This window comes from Rhamphochromis longiceps, linkage group LG9 (assembly GCF_057381845.1).
Source record: "Rhamphochromis longiceps isolate RC_006_pf linkage group LG9, R_longiceps_female_GT1.1, whole genome shotgun sequence".
Taxonomy (NCBI): domain Eukaryota; kingdom Metazoa; phylum Chordata; class Actinopteri; order Cichliformes; family Cichlidae; genus Rhamphochromis; species Rhamphochromis longiceps.
This window is the reverse complement of record NC_140565.1, coordinates 4000139-4014597: the sequence shown is the minus strand read 5'-3', so window position 1 is coordinate 4014597 and position 14459 is coordinate 4000139. Positions and strand designations below refer to the sequence as shown.

The following is a 14459-nucleotide window of genomic DNA, read 5'->3' as shown; positions in this document are numbered from 1 at the left end:
CACCTTGATATGCATGAAATCATCTTCTACCCCTCCTTTCCTTCCATCTTTGTGCCATGCATGCTGTGCTGAGTATACAAATTCCAAAGGGCTAGGAAATATGCATTTCAAGGTCAGAGAAATATGAACGTGTCCTCATGCCCCCTGTGCTGGTCTCTGTGAGGAGCCTCAGACTGATCTAATTTCTGAAGCTTTTTCACACAAGTTAAAAAAAAAAACAGTTTTTGATTTTGAACAATCTGGTTTGAATTTGTCTCTTTGAAATTATCCAACTTTACACAAGTGCAATAGCAATTAGGCTTGTGTAATTTGTGTATAAGCACCTAAATGAGTTCATAGTGTGAAGCCTAATTCTGCACAAATGCTTTTGCTGTAAAGAAATTTGAGTATCTGCACATTAAGAGTCAAAAGTATGAACCATCTTTGGCATTTATTCAGAAACATCTACACACTGATTCCAAACAGTTTGACTCCTGCTTAGAAAAATGCGCTTTTCTCCACGGGAACATCAAGAGGAGAGGAAGGGTGCAACATCAGAACGGGCTGAGAATAGCCAAGCGGCTGGGGAGTAGCAGGCCATTAGCATAATAACTAATTCAAAACATTCAACACACAGACCTTGGGACCATCTCGGCCAATCTCTCCAGGCGGCCCCCGGGGCCCTGGGGCTCCCTGGATGGAGACAAACATTAGGGGGAGGGGGAGCAGGATGGGGGTGAGAGAGCAAGGGAAGGAGGAGGAGAGAGAGAGAGAATGAGATGAAAGAGACAGACACAGCGCTTTGGGCTGAATGTGACAGAGTGCGTGACGGCTTAGTCAGGAGGCACTGAGGGAGAAATGAGATGGCTCAGGTCCACTCACACCAGGAACACACACACACACACACACACAGGGCATCTACATTTGGACAGTGGTGTGCGTAAACACACACAGAGTTTGCATATTCAACAAAGCATTCTGCTGTATCAAGAGCGCAGCTTGAAGCTGTGTGTTAGCTGCTCTATCTTCCCACATGCCTTCACAACAGGAAAAAAAAACACAAATAAATTCTACCGTCCTGAAATATGCGAGACTGTAAGGGAGGAACAGGCAGCAGAGCTCTTTTATTAACAGTCAAGATAGGAAAAGGCAAAAAAATACCCAATACACTTATCGCTGTTACTGCTGATTCGTGTGTCTGCAGATACAGGCTGCAGAAACGGAGCTGGAATTGATCTGTTTCTAACTCTGTTATGTGTTATGCTATTCCAGTAAATATCTGTTTATTGTCAAATAGAAATTTGATGTTTTACTTTGTATTATTTAAGTTTCTCCATATATTCTGGATCATCCATTGAATGTAAAAAGCAGTGATTGCACGTGGATATGCTGATGTCACAAAACCAACTCCCAAAATTTGGGATACTTTGTAAAATGCAAACATGATGGGTGCACTGGGGGTGATTTTAGTTATGTCGCAATCAGCATCCTTCGGGGGCCATCAGCTGTCAGCTCAGAGTTACTGTGTGTTTGCAGACAAATGTGAAAATCTAGTGTCAACCCTGCAACTCTGCTCGCAACCAGAACAAGGAGGTTTTTGGTGCAGCACCTTCTGTGCAAAGATTTTGTCCAGCAAGCCAGCAACCTCCAAAACCAGTGCCCACCAGTCAGGGAATGACATTTTTCTTTTGGAACATCTCAAATATTATCCCCACCTGGCCAGTGGGAAAGAATGCAGGCTTAAGGTACTTCACCTGTCACAACCAGAGGCTACCTGAATGTATTTACTTATCCAGCAAGTTGGAGGAAACACATGACTGTACATGATATATAAGGAGCCAAAGCACAAACAGGCACATTGGAAATGCCAAACATAATGGGTGTCAACTGGGTCAGCTAACAGTAAGTTTGAAATCTCTGTATATTTTATAATCACAAGAATGTATGTGGTTGCCTAGTTACAAGGGGTGGCTCATCCCGCCCACACACTTCCCTCCTCCCTCTTGACTCAGTGTGCGTGTATTTGTGTGTATATGTGTTGTGTGTGTCAGATAAGTCAGAGGCCCACTGCAGGCATAACGTCATAGCTGGGTTCTGTTGTACTGACACAAATAGGAAGAGGAGGATGAAGACTCAAAGATGAAGCTGGTGGTTGTGGAAAGGTGACCTTTGTGCAGCCTCACATTGTAGAGCAGTCTGCAAAAAACAGACCAATGCAGAAAATATCTGCCATTAATCTCATGTCTGATTCAGTTTTCTGCAGTGTAGATGTGTCCTTAGGTCTCAGCGCGATTCACTGAGACCCTCCCTCACTCCAGCTGTACTGTCCCACTCTGGCCATAGGAGGGTGACAAAGCTGTGAACAACGTGTCCAGCCATTATCACTGAGCAGCGTGTGCTCTCCAGGCTCTGCTGTAATTGCATTTCTCTGTGTGTAATCTTGTTTACCAGAGGGGGGGTCTCCATACTGTGTGTACAGCTATAACCCACAGCACATGCTGGTCTGACTTTTGGTCTACAGCAACAGGCACTTGCAGCTTTAATGATATTGCCAAATAAATCAGTGAATGGATTCATAAGGATCCGTGGCTAAATTAATGATCTCATTATGAGCTAACCGCAGGGACGGCCGTGTTCTGGAGATGGCACACATAAAACTGCACAAAGACTCATTCTGAGTCCGAAATATTTTGTTTTGCAGACACATATGGTGAAAAAATGATGTTGGATACTGTGATTCTACACAGCAAAATCTCCAGTGTTAAATTAGCACTGGAAAATAACTCAAAATGTTAGAAATATTCCAGTGTTAGAAAATCAGCACTGCTCAGTGTTAGCCATTGTTAATCTTCAAAACTGACTAGGTTACTTTTAAACATATAACACTGTCAAAAGTGTTAATTTAACACTCAACAGTGTTGTATTTAACACTTAGAGGTGTGGACCCATATAGACACTCTCCAGTGTTAATTTAACACTGGAGATTTTGCTGTGTAAAAGTAGGAGCCTCTATAGACGAGAGAAAAGCTAAGACAAATGTTTTGCTGTGATTGCACTTTTACAAAGTAGCCTAAGGAACTATGTTCACTGTGGTATTAATATCTTAAACTCTGAGGTTTGCAACCCTATATTTTTAAAAGAACAGCAATAAGGTCTTTTTCTGTAAGAATACTAAACAGCTGTTGATGTGTGTCAGTTTAAATGATTAGAGCATTTATCCCCTAATTGCCAAAACTTTGGAGAATAATTTTATATATGGTGTATCTCAGCGGTCCCCAACCTTTTTTGCGCCATGGACCGGTTTATGGCCGACAATATTTTCATGGACCGGCCTTTAAGGTGTCGCGGATAAATACAACAAAATAAAACTAGTACCGGTACCAAAAAAAGAAGATTTATTCATAACACACGTGAAAAGACCCAGGAAAACAGAGTCAACGAGAAAAACGATAACAAAATCACGCTGAACACCGATAAAAACCCTGAAAACCATACATTTCACACCTGAGCCTCAACTCTCACGGCCCGGTACCAAACGACTCACGGACCGGTACCGGTCCGAGGCCCGGGGGTTGGGGACCGCTGGTGTATCTGACATCCTTGTGTTGGTGTTGTTCCTGCATCATTTTATTAACCACCAGGGTCAACATTGCAACTAACCAATCATGTTGTTGTTGCAATTTTGCGTGAGGAAAAAATGTGTTTATATAAAATTAACTTCTGCAACAAATGGTAAGCAATCAAGTTACTGTTGCAGGTGACATTTGTCATGCTGGTTTGCTAGTGATAGCTTTTAATAGCATTAGCTAGCTTCTGGGCTAATGCTAACTCAGAATACTCAGACAACTTGATTGATCAGTTGCAAAGTTGATCCAGTAGCCCATACGGAGAGGGTCATCACTGACCTTAACATGCATCAGGTTTCAAGTGAACATATTAAAGATAGCATTCAAGCTAACATCTACCCCTTTATAAGGAATTTTTGTGTATTTGGCGTATTCAATCAGAAATCTTAGAAGAGCTTTAAAGGCAGAATGCATGCAAGGGACTTTTTTTAAAAGCTGTAGTCTCTGAAACCTTTTTATTTAACGTGGCTACCCTAATCATATCCCTCAGTGATTTATTGGGCGACCTGAGGGATGTTCATTAGTTAACAATGTCCTAATTTGCTGTGAATACTTGAAGAAACATTTTAAAAAGTGGAAGCAAATGAAAAGAGATGTCATACTAACCAGTGTTCCCTTTATTCCAGGGGGACCTTGTGGGCCAGGCAACCCCTTTTCACCCTAAATGCAAGAACACAAGAAATGAGTTAAGGTCACCAACTTGTGTCACCAACAGTTCTGACACGAGTTAGTTTCAGAGTTTACCAGAGGTACCTGTTGACCTGGTTCACCAGGAGGTCCCCGCGCCCCCTGTGGATTACAGTAACAGAAGGACATGATTACATAAAGCTGTATTTAGTCTTCAGCTCAGCTTCAGTGAACTGCATTTTATTTTTGTTCAAAACATTGACATGCAAAGCTAATGTGACAATGATGTAGTAACTGTCTACAGATGTCAAATAAAGATCGAGTTTATATTTGAAACTGTGAAACGGTGGGAGCCAGTGTCTGATAATGAAATATGGGCTTTGTTATGACAGTTTTCTAAATAATTCCACTGCTGCTTCACTAAATATGTAAATTGTATAGAGGACATATATATTGCTCCAAATGTTCCTGTATTCTCACCATCTTAGTGATTCATCATCACTGGCTTTGAAAGTTTAGCTTGAAAATCGTGTGTCATCAGAAAGAGCAGCTGACAGAACGTTCGCCTTCAGCTCCGTCTGTTAGACTCTTTTTGTTAAAGCCTTTGCAGAATGAGTGAGAGCTCCAGACCGAGCGGGCGAACAGATCTTGAATAGAGAACTTTTTTTGTAAACTGCTGTTTCAGAGATCAAACGTAAGCTGTCCAGCTCAAATAAGGTTCTGCTGTTGTCACTACAGCTGTCTGCATATGCAGGAGGCAACTGTTCACGTTCCAGCATTCAAGCATTCAGCTCACGCTGGTGTTCATCTTCCACTACAGCTAACAGTGGTGGTTCTTGGATTCTGCTTGGAAAAACTTTGTAGATATAATAATTTAACCTGATTGAGGTAATTATCACTAGGTGGTTACGTTACACAATGCTCTGATTAAAGAGATGCAGAATTATTGAAGCACTGACTTCCCACCTGTTAAGTGTGCACTGGTGTATCAGCATACTTTGGATTCCCAGTGTGAATCTTTACTGATGCAGATAAATTAGTTGTGGTTGTGTAAGTGTGTAATAGAGTCAGCTGTGTAAAATAAGGCTGATAAATGTGGACACGGGCAGGTGTGTGACATACAGGCTTTGATTCAGAGACAACATCAGGGCCATCTCATCAAAAACACATCCTGTTTGCTTCCTGTCGTCTTTCCTAATCTTTCTACGTGGAAGTGTTTTAGTATTTCAGCAACTGGTTTAACTCTTTCCCAATAAAGACCACATTAGACAATAACTTTAACAGGCATTCAAGAGAGAAAGAGTTAAGGTACCAATAAGATGGCCAGGGAGACAACAAGTACTCTAACCTTAAAACCAATACATAAACACAAAGAGTGAAGCGGGTCCTGCATTAGAACATTCATCATTCTCATCCATCTTTCAACAATGCCGCGAGCCTGAAACACCATCATACTTTCACCTTGAAGTGAGCAGAGGGCCAAACAGGGAAAGGGTGGAATGACAGATGGACTGAGAGACAAGAAAAGTGCTGCAGCACAAACAGCTTTGATATATCGCAGGTGCACAGAGATTAGATTCATATGTTAGTAACCACAGCTCTAATCTCACAGCTGGAACAGGAAAAACAAGCCGATACCACATAGAGACGTGTTGGAGAATCACGCCTAACTTGCAGCATGGTATCGCACTCGTTTCCTTAAGGATAGCATCGATTTCAGTGTTGTACCAAGTTCTGTTTCAGATGAACCTTTATGATGGAGACATTCATGTTTTTGTACTTGACAGGTCTTCCTTTGATTAAAGGTCAAACACTGGGTACAACAGTACTGCCTGTACTTGCATATCGCTCTGTAAATATATGAATAAAATGAATGAATATCATTTTAGAACAGACGTTGGCATCTAGAAAAGGACCTAAAGCTGGATTCTGGGGTAGTGGAGCTGAGTAACACCGACGGTCAGGTCACCAAACTGGGAGGATGAGTTTGGTGAATCAGGAGGAGGAGAGTGAAGCACGTTACTCTTTAACTGTTGACCTGATGGTTGGTTAGCAGAACTATTTCTTATTAGGAGCCAGATTCATTTAAGCATGTGACAAATTACTTTGCTTTTGACTTCACATGGCTTCACATTCTGACCACACAGAAGCTCAGAGAAGCTTTGCATGTCTAATAAAGAGTTTTTAGCAAAGTTCCAATAGATTTTAATGAAAGCATCCTATAACTCACAAACAATCCTATTTATTCAGCCAAAGAAGACTAAAGAAAATCACCTTGAGCCCAGCTGTCATCACTAAAGATCTTATGTGTCTATAGCTAGGACTGTGTGGTAATCAGACAGCTTAACATGGACATGGAGACAGTTCTGTGCAGGACCTCTGTTACAAGGCCATAACTACTGGGACAACACAGCATGGTAAAACTACTTACAATAATAAAACCTACATTCACCAGCCTTGCATGTGTAAACCAGCTTGATCGGAAAGAGAGGGTTTGGCTTTGGGAAGCAGTGGGGAGCTGTTCAGCACGCGATACTGCCTGCAGTGTGCGCTCACTTGTAAATGTGGGTATCCACTGCAATAGACTTTTTTGCAAGCAATGCATCAGCAAAATGCTACTTGGTGTCTGGATATCAGCACGTGCAGCTGTGGAAAAACTAGCTTCACACTTTGTGTGTATATGTGTCCTGTTAAAAAGTGGAAGTGTGTGTGGTTGTGGGCTATGGCAGTGATGAGTTTTACCACTCATTTACATTTACAGACGTAGGATGTAGAAGTGCAAACATGAGGAGCTACAGGATGTTACAGCAGCCTGAGATTGTTTTCAAGTAAACTTGTAAACTTCCCATATAAATAAACCCGAGTGTATTTCTGTCTGCCTCACTGCCTCATATAAAAGTATATTCAAGCTACAAACACGCCCAATTTGTAAATTAGTACTACATGGTAATCCATTACACCTAACTCTGCAATACAGTCACTAAAGTCCATAAAATGGCAGTAAGATTGTTTGTATGTGTGTTTCTGTTGGCTCTAAAATGAAAATAAAAAGGGCTCATTCTGGTGTTTCGCTGTTGTGGAGCTGGAATTTATATTTAATACATGGATTTGAGCAAGTAGGAAAAAAACGATTAAAGAAAAAAGCTCAAAGGGCGATGTACGCCGGCTTTAATTCGGAAATATGGCTCAAGCTTCAAAAAAACTGGCTCCCATAGGAGACTGCTGCATGAAACAGACAGCAAACAACACAAGCACACATGAAATATGCACCTTAGTAAGTATAAATCTAAATGACGTGTTATAAAACAAACATGTATAAACAGAATTTGGGGTGAAAATATGAATAAAGTGCTGTAAACCAGCATTTTTTCTAATTAGCAAAAGGGGCCAAAGCAGCGGCTGAAAGTGGACTTTTCATTTTTCATTTGTTCGTGAGAGATGACCCACAGCTCCTTGGATCGCTGACCTCAGTGAACACTGTTCTGATGTCTTTCTGGGCTCAAGTACTAATTTCATGTTCTTTTTCACATCTTGGCCATTAGCAGAGCCAGAAAGGAGCAGACAGTTGTTTCGCACCTTGCTTCTCATGTCGAACAAATATATATATATATATATATATATATATATATATATATATATATATATATATATATATATATATATATATATACATATATATATACACACTGCACTGCACTGCCTGGATTGATTACAAGAAGGCCTATGACTCAATGCCCCACAGCTGGATACTGGAATGCCTAGAATTGTACAAGATCAATGGGACCCTAAGAGCCTTCATCAGGAACTCAATGGGGATGTGGCGTACAACACTAGAGGCCAACTCCAAGCCCATAGCACAAGTCACCATCAAGTGCGGGATCTAACAAGGAGATGCTCTGTCCCCACTGCTGTTCTGCATAGGCCTGAACCCCCTCAGTGAGATCATTAACAAGACTGGCTACGGATACCGACTACAGAACGGAGCAGTTGTCAGCCACCTCCTGTACATGGATGACATCAAGCTGTATGCCAAGAGTGAACGAGACATCGATTCACTGATCCACACTACCAGGCTATACAGCAATGACATTGGAATGTCGTTCGGACTGGAGAAGTGTAGTCGGATGGTAACAAAGAGAGGGAAGGTAGTCAGAACTGAGGGGATTGAACTACCAGAAGGCAATATTGCAGACATAGAGGACAGTTACAAGTACCTGGGGATCCCGCAGGCAAATGGGAACCATGAAGAGGCCGCTAGAAAGGCTGCAACCACCAAGTACCTGCAGAGGGTCAGGCAAGTCCTGAGGAGTCAGCTGAATGGTAAGAACAAGATCCGGGCCATCAACACGTACGCCCTGCCCGTGATCAGGTACCCTGCTGGGGTAATAGGCTGGCCAAAGGAGGAGATAGAAGCCACTGACATAAAGACAAGAAAGCTCCTTACCATGCATCGAGGGTTTCACCCCAAGTCCAGCACCCTGAGGCTGTACGCTAAGCGGAAGGAAGGGGGCCGGGGACTGGTGAGTGTCAGCACCACAGTCCAGGATGAGACAACGAACATCCAAGAATACATTGGGAAGATGGCCCCAACTGACCGAGTGCTCAGTGAATACCTCAGGCAGCAGAAACCCAAGAAAGAGGAGGGAGACGAGGAACCATCATGGAAGGACAGGCCCCTGCACGGTATGTACCACCGGCAGATAGAGGAGGTGGCTGATATCCAGAAATCCTACCAGTGGCTGGACAAAGCTGGACTGAAAGACAGCACAGAGGCACTAATCATGGCAGCACAAGAACAAGCTCTGAGTACAAGATCCATAGAGGCTGGGGTCTATCACACCAGGCAAGACCCCAGGTGCAGGCTGTGTAAAGATGCCCCAGAGACAATCCAGCACATAACAGCAGGGTGCAAGATGCTAGCAGGCAAGGCATACATGGAACGCCATAACCAAGTGGCCGGCATAGTGTACAGGAACATCTGTGCCGAGTATAACCTGGAAGTCCCGAGGTCAAAATGGGAGATGCCCCCAAGGGTGGTGGAGAATGACCGAGCTAAGATCCTGTGGGACTTCCAGATACAGACGGACAAAATGGTGGTGGCTAACCAACCGGACATAGTGGTGGTAGACAAACAGAAGAAGACGGCCGTAGTGATCGATGTAGCGGTTCAAATGACAGCAATATCAGGAAGAAGGAACACGAGAAGCTGGAGAAATACCAAGGGCTCAGAGAAGAGCTCGAGAGGATTGATTGGTAATTTATTTCAACATGTGAACAATATACAAGTACATTTAGAAAAGAAATGAGAGAAAAAAAAAATATACTATACAAATTACATACAAAAAAACATTCTGATTAATTTACATGTTGAAAGGGAGTGGGAAGAAGTATACACTTATTTAATCCCACCCCTGTCCCATAAATTATCAGTGAATATTTAGTCAGCTTCCTTACTGATATAATTTGTAATAAAAATAGTGAACAGATTTCTGATATACTATATACTATAATATCACATCATGAATTTTTTGTTTGTTTGTTTTTAAATAGAGACATTCACTTAATTTAAATATTTTCCTTTTCTTTATAGATCGAGAAGATCATATTTTTATAACTCTTTTTGAACAGTTTTATGTTTGGACATTGCTTTAATTCCATATTCAGTTTGTTCCATAGTTTCACTCCTTGAACAGAAACACAAAAGCCTTTTCTTGTAGTACGTACCTTCATTGTTTTGAAGTTACAAAAACCCCTTAAATTATAACTTCCTTCTTTCAAAAAAAACATACTCTGAATATTACCTGGCAGTTCTTTATTTTTTGCTTTGAATAGAATTTGTGCTGTTTGGAATTTCACTGTATCGTCAATTTTCAATATTTCAGACTGCAAAAATAGTGAGTTTGTATGTTCCCTATAACCTGCATTGTGGATGATTCGAATTGCTTTCTTTTGAAGAGTAAAAAGTGAATGTAATGTGGTTTTATAGTTATTGCCCCAGACCTCTGCACAATAGCTTAAGTATGGTGAAACCAGTGAACAGTAGAGAATATGAAGTGATGTTCTGTCGAATACCTGTTTTGCCTTGTTTAGTACTGCAATGCTTCGTGATACTTTGGAATGAATATATCTTACGTGAGCTCTCCAGTTAAGTTTTTCATCTATTATTACCCCCAGAAATTTATTTTCACTGACTCTTTCAATATCAACACCATTTATTTGAATCTTTGCATTTGTATTTAAACTACTATTTCCAAATAACATAAGTTTAGATTTATTCAAATTTAATGATAATTTGTTTTTATCAAGCCAGAACTTCACTTTACTTATTTCATATCCTCCAATAAATTCTGCAGATCATCACCAGAGCAAAAAATGTTTGTATCATCAGCAAAGAGAACCATTTTTAATACTTTGGACACTTTACAGATGTCGTTAATGTACAAGTTGAAGAATTTTGGACCCAAAACTGACCCTTGGGGTACACCACAAGCAATGTCCATACATAAGGAGCAACCACCATTTATTTTCACAAACTGCTTTCTGTCACTTAAATAACTCCGGACCCAATCTAAAACTACCCCTCTGACACCATAACGTTCCAGTTTTCTTATTAATATATCATGATCTATAGTGTCAAATGCCTTTGTCAAGTCTATGAATAACCCAGCCACATATTGCTTTTTGTCTATGGAATTTGTGATGTATTCTATTGAATCTAATAGTGCCGATGATGTTGATCTGCTTGATCTGAATCCGTACTGACTCTCAGTGAGTAGTTTATGTTTATCTATAAATTTTTCCAGTCTGTTTTTAAACAGTTTTTCAAGAACTTTTGAGAATTGAGGTAGTAAAGAGACAGGCCTGTAGTTTGTGAAATGGTGTTTGTTTCCAGATTTGTATAGAGGTATAACTTTTGCTATTTTCATTCTGTCTGGAAATCGACCAGTTTGAAATGATAAATTACAGATGTATGTAAATGGTTTTATAATAGCCTCAATGACTCTTTTAACCACTATCATATCAATATCATTACAATCCAAAGATTTGTGATTTTTACATTTTTTGACAATTTCAAGAACTTCATTTTCATTAACGGCTGTGAGAAACATAGAATATGGATTTCTGTCAATCAGTGTATCGGGTTTTTCCTGTGCTTTCCCAGGATGAGTGATTGTTCTTGCTAAATTTGGTCCAGCAGTTACAAAGAATTCATTGAGACTATTTGCCACAACATCCATATTGTATTCTTCATGGTCATTACAAATGAAATACTTGGGATAGTTCTTTTGTCCAGTCCCACATTTTATAACACTGTTCAGGATTTCCCATAATCTTTTATTATTATTTCTATTTATATCTAATTGCTTCTTATAGTATTCCTTTTTACTAAATCTAAGTATATTAGTTAACCTATTTTTATATCTTATAGGATGTGGAGGGTGAAGGTAATGGTGGTCCCCGTGGTAATCGGAGCACTAGGTGCGGTGACTCCCAAGCTAGGCGAGTGGCTCCAGCAGATCCCGGGAATAACATCGGAGATCTCTGTCCAGAAGAGCGCAGTCCTGGGAACAGCTAAGATACTGCGCAGGACCCTCAAGCTCCCAGGCCTCTGGTAGAGGACCCGAGCTTGAAGGATAAACCGCCCGCAGGGGCGTGCTGGGTGTTATATGTTAGGGGTGCAACGATACTCGTATCGATATTGAACCGTTCGATACAGTGCTTTCGGTTCGGTACGCATATGTATCGGACAATACAAAATGTTTTATTTATTTTATCAACTTTCCTTCTGACGATGCTGTCTGTTTTGAGCGCTCAGTGGATCTGCGCTCGACAGTGCAGCCTAGGCGGAGTAGTCGAACGCAGATTCACTGAGCGCAGGGCAAGCTAGCGAGACAGAAGCTAAGCTCGTTGCAACATGGCAAATTGAACCTCCCCCACCCTCATTCAGATCTGGCCTTTGGAACTATTTTGGTTTTCATGTGACGTATGACCCTGAAGGTAAGCGCGTCATGGACTAAAGTAAAACAGTATGTTGGATGTGCCATGCAATGCTCAATTACATGGGTGGGAGCTAGTGCGTTAGCGCAGTTAGCTCGTTAACGTGTTGACGCCGTCCAGCCCCATGCACAGGGCGATCGGCGGTAGCTCGTTAACGGAGATTTGCGTGTTGTGGCGTTAACGTCATTTCAACGAGATTAACCTGAAAGCACTAGTGGGAACACAACGAATATGACTGCACATTTACGCCGACATCATCCTAGTGCAAAGACAAGTGGAAGCAGACAAAAACAACAAGCATGCTACTAACTTTACCCGAGTCATTTAGACAGCTGTTTAATATGCTGCTGAGAATATAGCCCAGAAGAAGCGTATAGTATAGCTTTTATTTTGGAAAGAGACATTTCTCTGTAATAAACTCTCTTTTCCAAAGATGAGTGATTCCTCAATCAGATACAGGGCTCGCAATGCAAATATATGTCAATGCTTTTGCATTCTTTTGGAAATGTAGCTGGGTAATTATGTCATTGGCATCGGTGAGCCACTGTCAATATGTGACATATTGAAATCGCGTTTGAATTTGCGCTTGTTTTTTTGCTTTCACTTTGCAATCGTGCGAACTGTGTATAGAGAGCGACAGCACTGATTGGTGAGTGATGATAATTTGTGCACCAATTCCTCTGACATCGTCTTATCAATCGTTAGCTTACTATGCAAACATGACAAGTGAAATCTCCCGCAGCTTAAACATGTGAGAGGTTGATCGCGCAGAGAATCGCTGAGCTTATGTGAGTGCGGCAGGATATATATTTCACTACGATGACCTGGATGATTGAGAACCTTCACAGACAGATATATATTTTAGTTCTGCTGAGCCAAATAAGACAGGTCAGGGTGAAGAAGTGACAGCCAAAGAAAAGCTTACCGCAAAACGGAAAAGTTATGACAAATGAGACTATAAGGCAAAAAGAAAGTGCAGCTTTATGGTTTCATGGACAAAATAATTTCTGTGGCTGCAATATGACGAGCTAAATAACCAGGGCTGCACATAAGTGGTCCGCAGGTGCGCATTCGCTGTCAAAATAAAAAACACGCACAAGATAAGAAGTTGCAACGCGTGTTTGCGTACATAAGATTTTCTGGAGGAGGACAGACATTTGTTTAAAACTCTTAAAGATGTCGAAGAAGCTCCTTTAAGCAATTACTGTGATGTTCCTCCACCTCCAAAGAAATGTCAGGAGTCCGAACCACAAAAGAAGCAGGTATTCTCGGAAAAGTAGTTGCACCGTGACACCAAAGTATCAAACCGAACCGTGAATTTTGTGTATCGTTGCACCCCTAATATATATATATATATATATATATATATATATATATATATATACATATATATATACATATATATATACATATATATATATATATATATATATACATACATATATACATATATATATACATACATACATACATACATACATACATACATACATACATATATACATACATACATATATATATATATATATATATATATATATATATATATATATATATATACATACATATATATACATACACATATATATATATATATATATATATATATATATATATATATATATATATATATATATATATATATATGTATATATATATAATGCTGGAACACTTTTCTGACTCAGTTTGTGAGTGAAGCTCAAGGTATTTTCTGAAGCTGCGTCAAATCTAACCTTCAATTTGTTGTAAAAAATGATCGATTCTGTTGAGTTTAACTGATTCTTTTACACAAGAGTTTGTATCCAGGATGGACTGCTCGATGAGAAATATATTCAACATTAATCAATGAGATGCAGTAAATCTGTTCGGTAAATAGATAAAAGACTTTTTATTGGGAGAAAGTGACTTCCACAATGAAGTGACTGCCCCCGTAAAATAGATGAGTAACCTGACTGCTCCCTGTTCAAGCACAGAGCTTTAAAACAGCTTTTACCATCTCCTGTTTCCTGGTGTGTGTGTGTGTGTGTGTGTGTGTGTGTGTGTGTGTGTGTGTGTGTGTGTGTGTGTGTGTGTGTGTGTGTGTGTGTGTGTTTACTAGCAGCGTTTAAAAGGCTGCAATTAATTTCAGCTCTGGTATTAATGTCCTGATTGCACTTTCCTTCAAAACTTTACGTGTCAGTTTAAAATCAACAACAGCACTGAGTTAACTGTTTATGTACAAATACATAT

At 40.3% G+C, this 14459-nt stretch overlaps 1 protein-coding gene across 1 annotated transcript in view; it reads right to left on the bottom strand.

Annotated features, from left to right (window-relative positions):
- The window catches only part of LOC146661558 (uncharacterized), an 86645-nt gene that overhangs the window by 27131 nt on the left and 45055 nt on the right, over positions 1-14459 (bottom strand). The window contains exons 20-22 of the mRNA XM_085418053.1: positions 4350-4394; positions 4212-4265; positions 619-672 (exon numbers count right to left, since the gene is read on the bottom strand). Coding sequence (XP_085274179.1) covers positions 619-672; positions 4212-4265; positions 4350-4394 — 153 coding nt within the window. The remainder of the gene's footprint in view (positions 1-618; positions 673-4211; positions 4266-4349; positions 4395-14459) is intronic.